At 40.0% G+C, this 15,167-nt stretch overlaps 2 protein-coding genes across 2 annotated transcripts in view; one reads left to right on the forward strand and one right to left on the reverse strand.

Annotated features, from left to right (window-relative positions):
- Positions 1-15,167, reverse strand: part of dctn3 (dynactin 3 (p22)) — a 37,954-nt gene that overhangs the window by 15,812 nt on the left and 6,975 nt on the right. The gene's annotated exons all lie outside the window — the stretch shown is intronic.
- The window catches only part of atg5 (ATG5 autophagy related 5 homolog (S. cerevisiae)), a 42,586-nt gene that overhangs the window by 7,399 nt on the left and 20,020 nt on the right, over positions 1-15,167 (forward strand). Inside the window, 1 exon segment of the mRNA XM_062422796.1 lies at positions 2,817-2,911. Within this exon segment, the coding sequence (XP_062278780.1) occupies positions 2,817-2,911 (95 nt within the window).

The raw sequence follows: 15,167 nt of genomic DNA on the forward strand, positions 1-15,167 counted from the left end.
CATGAATTAATGACTGACAGGGGATTTATGAATGTGAATTGGTGTAGAGACTTAATATGAACAGTATGAGTTAATCAGTAATCTTCTATTGATGTAGAAATCATATAAATAAACTGTTATGATATATCAAATTATAAACTGAATAGTATCTACAGTGCTCCTACATGCATGAGAGTGTGAAGTTGTCTTTGGCATATATATTTAAATATGTTGTCATTATACTGGATGGAGGAGTGTGGTGAAACACAGTGAAAACGGTGCTTTTACTGCAGTTAGAGGGGTTTTCATTCTCTGTTGTAAATTCACCCTCCTGATGTCCTCAAGTCAAATTTGACCCGCTTTAAAAATGTTTTTATATCAGAAATATGGATTTTTTTATCATCTAATTGCCTGAAAATCACACAGATGTTTTCCATATTACATTCTCTTTAAGCTTTATCACTTCTTTCATTGAATTTGGTGATAATTTGTACTTTAGACAAACCAGACTGGGCTCAATTTTGACCCAAGAGGACAACAGGTGTGATTATGTGCTGCCATTCAAATATCTTGTGATAATCCATCAACATAGTTTTTTCTCTGATCTTAAATTCAGTTGAAATAATTCATAATTTCTGCTTTTTTTAAACCCAAAAATGAGCAAAGATTTCATTTAAATGAGGCCTATGGACCATAATGTCCAAGAAAAATGTGTAAAACTTGTGGTAATAAGTTGGAATGAAGTTGGCTAAAAAAGTCAAACACAGAATTGGGTGATAATTTATACTTTATGCTTTTATATAAACAGTCAAACCAGCTAAAAATGACCCAGGAGGACAAAAATTGCACAGTTGACAGGAAGATTAATGTCACTACTTCATGAATCCTCAAATAATGTGCACCAGCTGGTTTAGAATAAAGACAGAAAACCATCTTTTTACTATAGTTTGCAACACCTGTAACACATATAACGTCACATATTTAGCTATTTTTGTTCCGTAAAAATGATAATTAAAAGCTGATGTTTGTGGAACAAGACACTTCCTGAAGATGTTCCACAGCAAAAGCCTTTCAGCTGACGTTTAATGAGAAACAGATGGAGGAAATGTTGCATTAATAACAAACAACAGAAGCAGCAAATACACATTTTTGTACATTTAATGAGCAAATAGTACAACAATGAAATAGAGTAACTAATAATAGCCAGAAAATCCGACGTAATCTGTTATTTTATGGACTTTATTGGCATGTATGTGTCAATGCATGTGACATTAAGAACATGTTTTGAATGTGTTTGTAGGACACGAAGGCTTCATACTCATAAACATCAGCTGCTTATCTCGCTTCCACTTTCCCCTGAAACTGAGTCCTCATCTGAAGAGAGCAGAGAAACACACACACAGAGAGAGAGAGAAATGTCACATCTTAATCCATAAAAAAAAAATCATCTTAGACACAGAGACGAATAGAAAACTCTGCAAACTGTTTTTTTGGGTGTGAAATATTCTCGGTAAACGGAGAAGCGGGCATAAAACTTCAACTTAAGGTAACCCAACAGAACGAGATGGCCCTACCTGTTACATACTGTATGAAAGTGAGACACGAAACCCTAATCTAAACCAAAACTTTCACATCCAAAAGAGATCAGAAACAGAGAGCGAAAAAAACAAGCGAGATGGGCTCAAACTTTCATCCAGGAGAGAGAGAAAACAGAAGGTTTTCAGAGGGCTGGTGTGAAAGCGAGAGGCAGAGGGGAGGTGGAGACTTTGAAACTGCCACATGCATGGGTGGGATTGTTTTGGATGATGAAATCTTTTAACCAGAAAAAAGCCAAAAGTTCGAGCTCCTCTGTTTGCAAGCCAGATACAACACACTGAATAGGTTTTTATAGACGGTACTTCCATCACTGACCTCTGACCTCAATGTAGAAGAGCAGGAATGTGTTTCTTAAAAGTTAAAGAACAACTCTAGTCTCATATATTTGGAAATGCACCCCCCCACCCCCCACCCCCACAACACAAGGGTCAATGATGGGGTTTTTTTTTTGTGTCCATGTGGTTTAGTTCAAATTCAAAGGGGTTAAAATGTGAAAATAAACGTATGAATAACTTGCGCACATCCTTTTTTTGTGGACCCAGCATCAAATTTCTGCTTTTAATCCATTTTGAGAGAATATATTAGAGGATTATGGTAAAAATGTCTAAGTGGTGTAACCATAAAAACTTTGTACCAAATAATTCAACTTGCTTAAAAACAGTAAATTCTCAATAAAACACCATATCAACTAGTTTGGCATGATCTTACATTATAACTTTTATATTAAATAAAGGTAATGGAATGCTATTGTTCTAAATATTACATTTACTCTGGGTTACCATGGAGATCAGGAAACATTTGAAGTAATTATTAGTATAAGTCCACTTAAATACACTGTAGGTGGATAAAATATGTAATATTTATCATTCTTTTGTGGTTACACCATTTGACATTTTCAGGAGCATTCAGTCTTACTTTTGGTAAAAAATGGTGCAAATATCATTTCAAATGATATAAAACCAACAAAAATACATTTTAACAAACCTGATGCTTCTTTTAAACTTGTCACTGGCCCACATCCAGATGTTTTATTACATTACTGTCTCCCTCTATGGCAACCACACCTGCTTACTGTGTCCAACAACTGACAACTTTTAAGTGACTTCACCTAACCCTGTCTACAAGGATGATGAAGATGTTATTGAAAATGTCTTGTCTTATCATTACTTGGATTGTTTTGCAGCGTCTTGTTGATCTTTATGGTTTTTTCTCTCTCTCTGTGTGTCTTTGTGTTGCTCCAGATAAATTCGACCAGTTCTGGGCAATGAACAGGAAGCTGATGGAATATCCCACTGAGGAAGGAGGCTTCAGATACATCCCCTTCAGGATATACCAGGTCTGTCTCTGTCTTTGTCTCTCTCACACACACACACACACACACACACACACACACACACACACACACACACACACACACACACACACACACACACACACACACACACACACACACACACACACACACACACACACACACACATGAAAACAAACCAACAAAAGTTTAAAACAAACAGTCAGATTTTTTGAAGAGGAAAGCTGAAGTGTGTCCAGTAGATGGAGCCAGAGAGCCACGTTTAAAATCCCTCTCCGCGTTGGTCTGATGTTGCTTCCGCAGGGAAACCACCTCCAAGCAAGATAATACTGCCTCACTCTGTCTCATAAGCTACTTCACGCTACAGCTTATGTTACCAACCATTAGAGTCATGCTGTGTTCAAAATCTGCAGTTGGCAGGTGGTGAAATGGACCGTTCGATTCGGCCTTTTTTCTTTCTTTATTTAATATATAAAACAGCAGGATCCTATTCTTCAGTTTAGGGTAAATTCAGTCCTATTCACTTATCAGCTGTCCATATTGTACAAAAGAGGAGTCTCTGACCTTCTTTTGACATATTCCTCATTCCTGCGATAGATAATATAAGTTTCTCTTCCTATCTGAGGTCATAATTAAACTTCAAAAACCCAATTTTTTTAGATGAGTCATAGTTCATACCTGAAACGCTGTACATTTCCCCCTAGTTTGACAGCCTGATCAAAACCTGCTCATGTGCCATTTCTCTCATTTTCACTCAATGCTGAAGTGAAATCTTTTTAAAGAGAGATTAATGACGTACGTGTTCTCGACAGTGCTACAGTACATGTAATTTCTTGTTTTACTGCTGCTTTCTCGTCCTCGTCACCTCTAATAAAAAAAATATGAGTCTCTAGACTGACGAAGGGCCAAGAAATGAAAACAATAACTGTCTGAGATGTGTGGGATTTCGCTTTACCCCCACTGTACTCTGGAGGGTTATTCATCTGTTCCTGTACATCGGATACCCATGACTCTGCCCCGTTTGGTGTGTAACTCTGTTGAACTGACATGAACCGGTTGACGGGGCTCAAGGGGGGCTCAGTCTGGGATCAGGAGGCGTATGCAGACAAGCGTGCCTTTAGGTCGGGTGTTTCCGGGCTAAGCCTCCGCAGCTTTATCCTGACTCAGGTGAAAATTCCCTTTTTTTGTAGGACAGAGAAAAAAAAAGAAGAAGAAGAAGAAGAAGGGATGAATAAGCGGCCGATCGTCGCCTGGAAAAGATTAGCATGCCGCAAGCCAGACAGTGGGGGGAAAAGTGCCACGCTTTGAGTCAAGTGTTGGGACTTTCTACGCAGAGCAGGATGGAAAAGTGTAGAGAAAGAAGCAGACAACTTCCAGGATTGGGAATGTCAGGAGTTGCACTGGCACTAAACTTCATTTAAAGTCTAGCTGGACACTGAGGGGGTCTCGTTTGATTCAACCAAGTGAAATAAAGATCGAGAAAACATCTGGTTTTTGCTACAATAACATGTTGACAGTCTGCTTTGAGTCTAGTGGCTGAACATGCATTTAGCCTTGATCTCAAATCACAGCAAACACACACACACACACACACACACACACACACACACACACACACACACACACACACACACACACACACACACACACACACACACACACACAAAGGCCCCCTCACTGTTATTGAGCCCTGTGAGGAGAATTAAAACTTTCAGGGCCTGTCAAGACAAGCTGAGAAAAAATAACGTAACAATCTCGGAAACGGATGAGAGAATAGTTCTGATGACGAGCGTCGCCGTATGAAACAGAAACAGAACCACAAGATGTTAACAAGATTGTCGTTGGAGTGAACTTTCTTTATACTAAGCACTTTTTTCCCCCCCCCCATCATCGTATTTGCTGCGTCTGCTGGTAATTTCCCACCGTGATGATTTATAGTGAAGCGTTTATAGTGAAGACTTACCGGACTCACTCCGCATATGGGTCAGTGACAAATAAGGGTTGGCATTATGAGCAATTGGAAAATATCTTAAAAAATAGTTTAAAAGCAGCATCAGGTTTATTAAAATGTACTTTTTGATGGTTTTGTGTCATTTGAAATGACATTTGCACCATTTTTTAACCAAAAGTAAGACTGAATGCTCCTGAAAATGTCAAATGGTGTAACCACAAAAGAATGATACATATTACATATGTTATCACCTACAGTGTATTTAAGTGGATTTATATTAATAATTACTGTAAATGGTTCCTGATCTCCATGATTCACCAGATGAAATGTAATATTTAGAACAATTGTATTCCATTACCTTTATTTAATATAAAAGTTATAATGTAAGATCATGCCAAACTAGTTGATATGGTGTTTTATTGAGAATTTACTGTTTTTAAGCAAGTTGAATTATTTGGTATAAAGTTTTTATGGTTACACCACTTAGACATTTTTGCCATAATCCTCTAATATATTCTCTCAAAATGGATTAAAAGCAGAAATTTGATGCTGGGTCCACAAAAAAAAGAAAGTGTGCAAGTTATTCATACGTTTATTTTCACATTTAAACCTCTTTTTAAATTTGACTAAACCACATGGACATAAAAAACAACATCACTGACTCATTTACATTTTTGCATAACAGCGAGGGCGGAGTGAGCAGCTGTCAGTCACTGTCAACGCCGCGGTCGAGATAAAAAAAACAACGCTCATGAGTGATTTTTTTTTTGTTTTTACTTTCACATCCTCCTCAGCGTGTAAATAAACTAATAAACCATTTTACACTTCGACACAAGAACATTCTTGCGTCGGGTAATAAAAAAACGCGACTCTTTAAAGTGGCGGACTGAAACATGCAGTCGCACCAACACCAACCCGCCCTCTCAGACATGCACTTGTCGCAGCCGTAAAAAACCTGCTGGCGGGTAATAAGAAACACAAACCGCTTCGTCTCTTTGGGGCGTGTTTTTTTTTAATTTATTTTTTTTTATGGTTGAATTGAAAGTTTCCACGCTCGTTTTATGAGTTTGAGTCGGGTTTTTCATGACAGTTGGCGCATCAAAGCCTCTTACGACCTCATTGTGTGTGTGTGTGTGTGTGTGTGTGTGTGATTTCCAAATAAGTGACATTCCCTAAAAAGTCTGGATTGTTTTGGCGATGGTGTGGTTTCCATCTTACAAGCTGCTACATATTTACAACCGAAAGAAAGAAAGGGCTGGAAAGTCTGGAGAAGGGTGGAAACCGAATCTGATCATTATGTGCTTGAAAAAATACAAGTTATGGCAGTTCTTGCTGGTACTTTGGCACCAGTTTCAGTTTCTTGGTGAGTAATATGTTGTTACTTATATGAATAAAAAGCCAAACCTCCTTTTTTAGAATTGGATCCAGGTTGTAATAAAGCAGGAATTATCTTTTAATCAAAGATAACATTTTAAAACAAACAAAACAGACAAAAAACAGAACTAAAAATCAAGCAATGGACTTCTCTTTATTTGTCAAAAATGGAAAATGTGTGTCTTATGTTGTTACTAAGAGGAAAATCCAGTGTTTTGTTAGCCGGAGTTGTTTTGACAAGTCAAACATGACACGACAAAACCCAGTGAAGAAACTCAGCTCTGAGTTATAAAGAAAGGACACGTCTGAATGGATGGAAAAAGGTGCAGAAAAACGTCATTTGTCGGCCAGAAGTCACCGTGGATGACTTTACAGGCGCTGCCTTATACAGAGGAAAGCCCCCCCTTCCAGACAAGCACACACACACACACACACACACACACACACACACACACACACACACACACACACACACACACACACACACACACACACACACACACACATATGTTCAGAGTCCTTCAAAGCCAGATTGTGGTCTTTAGTGTAAATAACATGTGCTGTGTTTGATGCAGACAGAATTAATGACAACACTCAGTCCAAATAACAGAGGGCTCATTTCCGTCTGGCCTGCGCTCCTCATGGAGACGACGACACCTCATGGGCATGGGCAACATTTGTCTGTGTGTGTGTGTGTGTGTGTGTGTGTGTGTGTGTGTGTGTGTGTGTGTGTGTGTGTGTGTGTGTGTGTGTGTGTGTGTGTGTGTGTGTGTGTGTGTGTGTGTGTGTGTGTGTCTACCTCATGCCCTGAAGGTTCAAAATTCACCTTTCTCGGTCCTCCCCTGAAGCTTAGATAGATATTAATTATACAATAATATACTTCTGTCTTTGCAAGTTTCTCTTCTCTCTTTGTTATTTAAATTGCGTCCACTTGAGCCCTGTACCGGTGTGTTATTGTGTGTGTTTGTGCGCATCGGGCCGTTTGGCTGCCAGTGCATCTTCCTGCTCCAGCCGTGACGCCACTCTGTGATTCAAAGAGCCAGAAGGGGAAGGAGGGGGGAGGGGGGGTCGATCGTCTCGCTACGCGGAAAGTGAAAATTACTATCCTCCTTTTTTTTTTTAAAGACTGCTTACATTGTTGCTCGACAGGTAAACCTCTCTGTTCTCACACCGTGACTCAGCGCTTAGTCACAAACCCCCGATGCAAGAGCAGGCAGTCCACCTCCAGCCGCCTCTGTGTTGTGGTGCTGTGGAAGCTGCCGCCTGCTTCAAAGAATGCACGATTATTGCCTCCCCAGATATCTTGTAATAGCTGACTGAGACGAGGGGGAGGTGGTGACTACACAGACAATTACAAAACATGGGAATGCTGGAAACAGTTGTGCGTAATCATGCCACAGGCAACAGGTGATATGCCTGTTGTACAACGGAAGAATGTGCTGTCTTACAGTAATGGTTTCTAGTAGAGCCGTGACTGTCAATGGAAAACCCTCGGCTTTTATTATCTGTCTGCTACTGCCAAGCTGTTAAAAGGCCCGCAGGCTTTATATTTCTATTTATATGTTGAGCTGGTGGCAGATATAAATGACCTATATCATCACATAGAATCAGATTGAGGTTTCTTTAAATTTAAAAAAGTTTTCTATCTTATGTCTGACACTTCTGAAATGTAGTCCTGCAGGTTGTTTCACTTATATTTGCTCAGTTTTGAGACGCCTGCCTGAGATTTATGCTTTAGCCTGTAAAAAGTAAAAAAAAAAGTCTTCAAGAAAAAGATTAAAAACTAGTCTGAAGAGGAGCACTGAGCTCAAAACGTTACTGGTGGTATCCTATTAAATCTACCTGCATTGGGAGAATTTGTTATTTGATCCAGCACCTGCTTTCTGTCTTTCTCTGGATGTGCACGTCTACTACAAACTTTTTTATGCTTTAGCCTGTAAACAAGGGGGAATGAAATATAGTTTGTGGTGCACACAGACAGAGGCGGATGTAGGAGTTGAGATCGTAAGCACAGAGCAACCAGAGCCACGGCCTATTTTTTTTACATTCACATAGAAGTGATTTATTGTGGTCCTTATTAACAATTTTACAGTATTGCAATGCACATAGAAACAAATGAGTAAATAACAATAAGGAATTAGATCAAAAGGCCTCAACTGAAATGCCTTCAGAAGTTTCTCTCTTAATCACAACTGTTATAAACTCCTTTAGATTCAGTCAGCAGCTGGTTCAAGTTGCTGCAGCGCTAAAAGCCGCCAACTAAAGCCAAGTCTTTTTTTTGTGAATGTCTACAGTACATTTCCCCCAATTACTCTGAAGACATAATTGATTGATAAATGTACTTGTTGTTGTTTTGCTGTGATTTTACAATACAGACACTGTGATGTCCAAAGGCAAATCTTTCTCTCTTCACTGAGAAAATAAAGTCTATCTTAAATATCCTCCGTTAAAAAAAGTAGTGTTGTGTGTTGAGACTTGAGGCAGAAACGTTGAAGATGATATCTGGAAAAAAAAAACCCTTTGCAGATAAAACCCAAACTATTTGCATGACTTCTTACTAAAATAATAGGCATGAAAGTGAGAAAATATGTTTTATTTCAAATAGTGTCGCAAGAAGTGAACCATTAAATATCTGGAATGGCATCAAACGCAAACTTATCAAAACGCTGACCTGAGAAATGATCGTGAAGTTGATGGTGTTGTGAGATCGTTACATGCCAGTTTTACAGCACTTTACTTGCAATGTTTTTTCATAAATGGCACCAAAAAAGAGGCAACTCTGCAGGCACTTGTGTAAAGAAACTCTACGTTATTGCTTCCATCTGTTAAGAACAGGTGAATACAGACACTGAAAAAGTACGGAAATTCAGGAGATGGAGGTGTTGTTGAATGTCCAAGCACGACAAGATCAACCTAGCATTTAACACTTGAGCCGTAAATAATTTAGCCTTCAATTCAGCGTCCCCCTTGATGGAGTTTCTCCTCTACAGGTGTTGCATTTCAAGTTCTTGGAAAATGAAGTCCGCAAAAAAAAAAAAAACCAGGCTGGAATTTTAATTTACGAATGGAAGGTTCTCAGAGTTCAGTGGAAACGGCTTTCTCTCGTCCCCATCTCGTTGGGGTGGAAACTAATATTGATTGACAGTGCTGTACACAACCCCCAACACCTCTCCTCCATTGTTTTAAAATCACTTAGATGGATTGAATCCCTCTATCAATTAGGCGGCGTCTTGAGTTCCGCTGCTCTTTTCACTCGGCGAGATCGATTCATCTCTTTTGGCCTCAGTCCTAATGACACCTCGCTCTCTTTGTGTCGCTGGGTGCCAGCTAAGGTGTCACGCCAGCTGAAAAGAAAGTGTCTTCATCCAATGAGTATCACGCTTCTCTCTCCCAGAGGCATCAGTAGCTCTTTCATTGTATGGTGGAACCGCCTCAATTATTCATGGCCGCCCGGCTATTTTAAAATGCAATGAAGTAGCTGTCACTTAGCGCACTCTCTCCGCTCTGGCTCTGGACGATGATCCCGCACGAAACGCCACGCTTCCTGTCAGTGACTCAGTCTTTCTGTGTAACCTGAGGATGGTCTTCACGCCTCCGCTGCCACCTTTTCCTCTTGCTGGTTCACGCCTGGCTTTGTGGTGTGTAGTTACCGCTCTGTTACTCGATCCCTGTCCTTGCCGGTTTCCTTTTCACAGCTCCATGATTAGGCCCCTATTGTGTGTCCGACTCTCTGTTTGACACCTCAGGTTGGGTATCTGCATGGATGCGTGTTCCTCTCCGTGCGAGGCTCAAACGCTGCTCAGTGTTCAGTGCAAGGCATTGACAGTTTTGAGGGTTTGAATCTCATTGAGCCTCATAGGATTGAAAATATCTGTAATAAAGGTACAACAGTGATTCTTACCATAACCAGAGCTGGGAGATTATAAATTATGATCCTTCATTAACTTTAAATGGGAGCCAAAACAAAGAAAATTAGTTAATGATATTTAGTTTTCCATGTGTGAATATCTGAGTCTCAGGTATTGTATTACATTGGAACACAGGTTAATGCGTTTATTTATTACGTTCATTTTTTGTGTATTTTTGCCACTTTTTCATCATATTCTGATAATGAAAATGGTCTTTTTAGGGATAAAATAAATTATTATTAATGATTAGTTTTTGGTCACTTCATGAATTGCTCGGCCTATAAAATATCAGGAAATAACATTATTAAAAATGTCATTAAGGAATATAATACAATAATAATAATGAAAGTTTTTAGAGTCCAATATTAAGGTTTTGAATTTTGAGTCTGAACTGTTGAACAATCAACACTTTATAATGAAATGAAACAGATAATCAAATGTTGGGTCTATTCATTTAATAAACAATTGTTTTTAATTATTATTATTTTCTTTGACTAATAAATTAATTGTATTGGCATAATGATTTCGACCGAGCATTATGACCATGGTCCAGGTTTGTACTCCAGTCAAACAACACTTCTGCTGATTCCACTAATTAAAACATTCAAAGAAACTAATTAGTGAAATTAGCTGGTGTAGTGTTTTTTTAAAAATTGCATTGACTCTGACCCACCCCTAAGATCTACATTATTAACCAAATAGCAAATCTATGTCACCTCCTGACAGCAGACACGGGTCACCTGGTAACCAGAACCAATGAATTTTTAACTCGGCTCTGAAGCGATAGACTGCGAGACTCTTACACTCATACAAAAAAAAACCCACCATACCTGACCCACCAGAATCAGGGCCAAGGCTTGGATTTAGAAGATGTCACGGAGTGTAAAGCAGCCGTATCGTAAAGATTGAGGTTTGTAGATGTTTTAAAAGCCGGAGTGGGCCTTCAAGCACATTTTCAGATGTGGATTTTAGGTTTAACCCTCCTGTTGTCCTCAGGTCAAGGAAGGAAGGAAGGAAGGAAGGACAGGAGGAAGGAAGGGAGGAAGGAAGGGAGGGAGGAAAGATGGAAGGAAGGAAGGAAGGAAGGAAGGAAGGAAGAAAAGGAGTAAGGAGGGAGGGAGGGAGGAAACGAGGAAGGAGGGAGGAAAAGAGGAAGGAAGGAAGGAAGGACAGGAGGAAGGAAGGAAGGAAGGGAGGGAGGGAGGAAGGAAGGAAGAAAAGGAGTAAGGAGGGAGGGAGGGAGGGAGGAAGGAAACGAGGAGGGAGGGAGGGAGGAAGGAAACGAGGAAGGAGGGAGGAAGGGAGGAAAAGAGGCAGGAAGGAAGGGAGGAAGGAAGGGAGGAAGGAAGGAAAGGAGTAAAGACGGAGGGAGGGAGGAAAAGAGGAAGGAAGGAAGGAGAGAAGGAAGGAAGGAAGGAAGTGAGGAAAAGAGGAAGGAAGGACAGGAGGAAGGGAGGAAAGAAGGAAGGAAGGAATGAGGTAGGAAGGAAGGAAAGGAGTAAGGAGGGATGAAAAGAGGAAGGAAGGAAGTGAGGAAAGAAGTATGGAAGGAGGAGGGGGAGCAAAGAAAGAGGGAAGGAGGGGAAGAACGAAGGAAAAATTAAAGAAAGAGGTAGGAAGGAAAGAAAGAAGGAACATTCAAAAGAGATGGGGTCAATTTGACCCGGGAGGACGACAGAAGGGTTAAAGTTAAAGTCTCCAGTTCAGGTCCAGAGCTCCAAACCTGCCTCCCAACAGTTTGTGCATTTTGGGCTCCTTCACAATCCTGCATGACCCTTCGCTACCTAAAACCATTGTAGAAAAAGGACATCATCCAATAATCAACTTAATCAACACATGATTATTCCAAGAATGCATGGTATGATGTAAAAAAGGCTTGCAGACAGATGTTAGAGCTTCAACATGAATATTTCTTTAATCAGCCGTGCCTACTGACTAAGCACCAAAAAAACTCAGGAGTCCTTCCCCATTTAAAATATATTACAACAGCATGAACTTAATTTATGAATGGCCAACCAGCCTGCAGTTTGTTATGATATTCAACATAAAAATAGAATACAGTCCTTAACCCTTACATACTGTTCGGGGTATAATTTGACCCTGTTTCACACTTGAAAGATGAAAACACGCCTTAAAAACTTTTCTTTTAGCCAGAAACATAAAGACTTTTCCTCATGTGACCCAAAAAATACAACAAATTGGAAATATTTCAACTTTTTAAAAGCATGTTTGTTGAGTGTTTGACTCATATTTATTCAAATCTACTGTTTATTTACATTTAATATGATGAACTGAACTCATTATAATCTCCTGTGTTATGTAACTGATATATATATATATATAGCGTGATTGTAAATGTTTTTCTCCATCAACAAAAAGCATAAAACAGAAGAATGCACTCATTAAGAAATTTATCACCAATTTATGAATGACTGATGAGGTATTCATGAATGATTTGTGGTTCTGTAATGTTGTATAGAGACTAATCATGAGGTGATATTGTGAACAGTATGTAAGGGTCAATCTGCAGTCTTTCATTCAATCAATGACTTGTGTTATTTGGTCTTTAACGCTGATGTTGTAGTCTTAAACTTTTAATCCCTAGGCCTTGGCTTTTTTGATAATCAGTCAGGAGCTCGGTGTTTGACTAGAAATGCTTAATACGTTACGTGACTGTGTTTAAATGCCATGTGATGACTTATGCAGGGACGGTCGTGCCCTCGCTTGCAGAGGCTCCAGTGATAAACAGGTTGTGTGTTATTTATTTTCCACGGGGAAAAAGGGGTTAGGCTCTATTTCGTAATTAAGTAGTCACTCAAAATAGCAACTGAGTAAGTCAAGTGAAGTCTAGTTTTATTTATGTTTGCCCAATATCTCACATTTATCTCAAACTGTGATCTACGTACGACACCCTGTAACTTGACTCAGAATCCAGTTGGTTTACTAGATGCTTTATCGGGTGGTAATTTCCCCACGGCGTTTCCCGCAACTCTCACTCATGGGATGTTGTGGCTGCCCAGTTGCAGATCACAGCTTGAACAGTCATGAGGATGTTTGCTGCTAACGTCACATTTGTTTAGCTGTCCCGTCATGACTTAGTTTACAATTGAAGCATTTAGCGGTTGCACTTACTCAGAATGATTTGCGTTGCGGTCAACAGTAGGATGAGGCCCTCGGGTCATTAACATGTTAAACATCTTAATGGCGAGGAGGTCAAAGGTCAGGGACACATCATTGTGTGACAATATGACTCTAACGTTAGATGGGTCACGTACACCACAGTGTGGAGAGACAGAAGAGAGAGGAATGATGGAAATGAGGAGATGGCAGAACTGATGTGATGAATCACTGCTGTGCATTCACCAAACAAGACGGGAGAAGTTGTTGAATTTGAACATTGTGTTTTTTTAACCCTCCTGTCTTCGAGTCAAGGAAGGAAGGAAGGGAGGAAGAAGGAAGTAAGGAAGGAAGGGAGGAAGGAAGGGAGGAAGGAAGGAAAGTAAGGAAGGAAGGAAGGACAGAGGAAAGAAGGAAGGAAAGAAGGAAGAAGGGAGGGAGGGAGGGAGAAAGGAAAAGAGGAAGGGAGGAAAGAAGAACAGAGGAAAGAAGGAAGGGAGGAAGGAAATGAGGGAAGGAAAGAAGGAAGGGAAGAAACAGAGGAAGGAAAGAAAGAGAGAAGGAGGGAGGAAGGACAGACGGAAGGAAGGAAGGGAGGAAACTGAGAGGAAGGAAAGAAAGAGAGAAGGAGGGAGGAAGGACAGACGGAAGGAAGGAAGGGAGGAAAGAGAGAAGGAGGGATGGAGGAAGGACAGACGGAAGGAAGGAAGGGAGGAAAGGAGGAACAGTCAAAACAGACAGGGTCAATTTGACCCGGGAGGACGACACGAGGGTTAAGCAAATGTTTTCAATCTTTGGCCTGTGATGTAATCTTTTAGTGTTACTTTGTAAAACCTTGCATGAAAAAGCATCGTCTTTGCTTGAACATCCGCAGCTCCTCTCTGTTAAGCGGTGACAGGCAGAGAAGGATTAACACGACACATTTAATATTATGATTCGCTCCATTTGTTTCTCTGCATTTGTAACACTCAAGGAGAGCCGGAGGAGTTTTTTCAGGTTTAGATGGAAGCTGACATTTCTCTGCCAAGTACATACTGGAGCTACAGTTAATTACTTCCAGACGCATTGCGATCGGTAAAACATGTCAGCGTCACTTGTAACATCTGTTGGAATCAGCGTAATGTTGCGGATTGCTAAATATCACATTCTGATAAGTCGGGCTCATCAAAGCACCCGTGTTCCCAGCTCAGCCTGGTGCAAGCAGTTCATTCATAGTACTAGCGTGCAGGACAGAAGCACTCTTCCCACTAACCTAACCATGTGAACTCTGGTTTATCACCTAATCATTTCCCTTTATCATAACTTCTCATGAAACTTACAGTTACAGGATAACTGTGTGCTTTTCCCCCTCAGTCCTTTAATTGATATGGAATGTGTGATGAGTATCTTGTAGTCATGCTTTGTTACTGAAATCAGAATATTTCTGCCTGATGCATCTGGTGTTATCGGAAAAAGCCCGAAAACCCCGGCTTTGAGTAAATTGATTGGCAGTGTAAAATATATTTTTGTAACAGTGGATCTGCTCTTTGTTTTAAATGTTAATTTAAGATTTAAGTTATCAGAGAAAAGCTTGTGTAGCATTGAGATGAGAAAAACAGCATTGGTTGTTTAGTTATGTTTACAGTTTTCTAACTAGGAATATCTTGTAAATGATTACTGTCCTCTGTAAGAAGCTAACTCTAACTCTAACCCAACTTCACACTCCATCAAAGGCCCAATCCCAACGTCCCCCCTGAGGCCTATTAACCCATGAACCCTCACAGATTTAAAGGTGCAGTGTGTAAGATTTAGTGACATATATATATATAGATGAGCCAACTGAATACCCCTCCTGTCATTCTCCCCTTCCAACTAGAGCTGGGCAATATATTGAAATTATATCGATATCATGATATGAGGCTAGATATCGTCTTAGATTGTGGTTATCGTA

This window comes from Scomber scombrus, chromosome 7, assembly GCF_963691925.1.
Source record: "Scomber scombrus chromosome 7, fScoSco1.1, whole genome shotgun sequence".
NCBI classification, from domain to species: domain Eukaryota; kingdom Metazoa; phylum Chordata; class Actinopteri; order Scombriformes; family Scombridae; genus Scomber; species Scomber scombrus.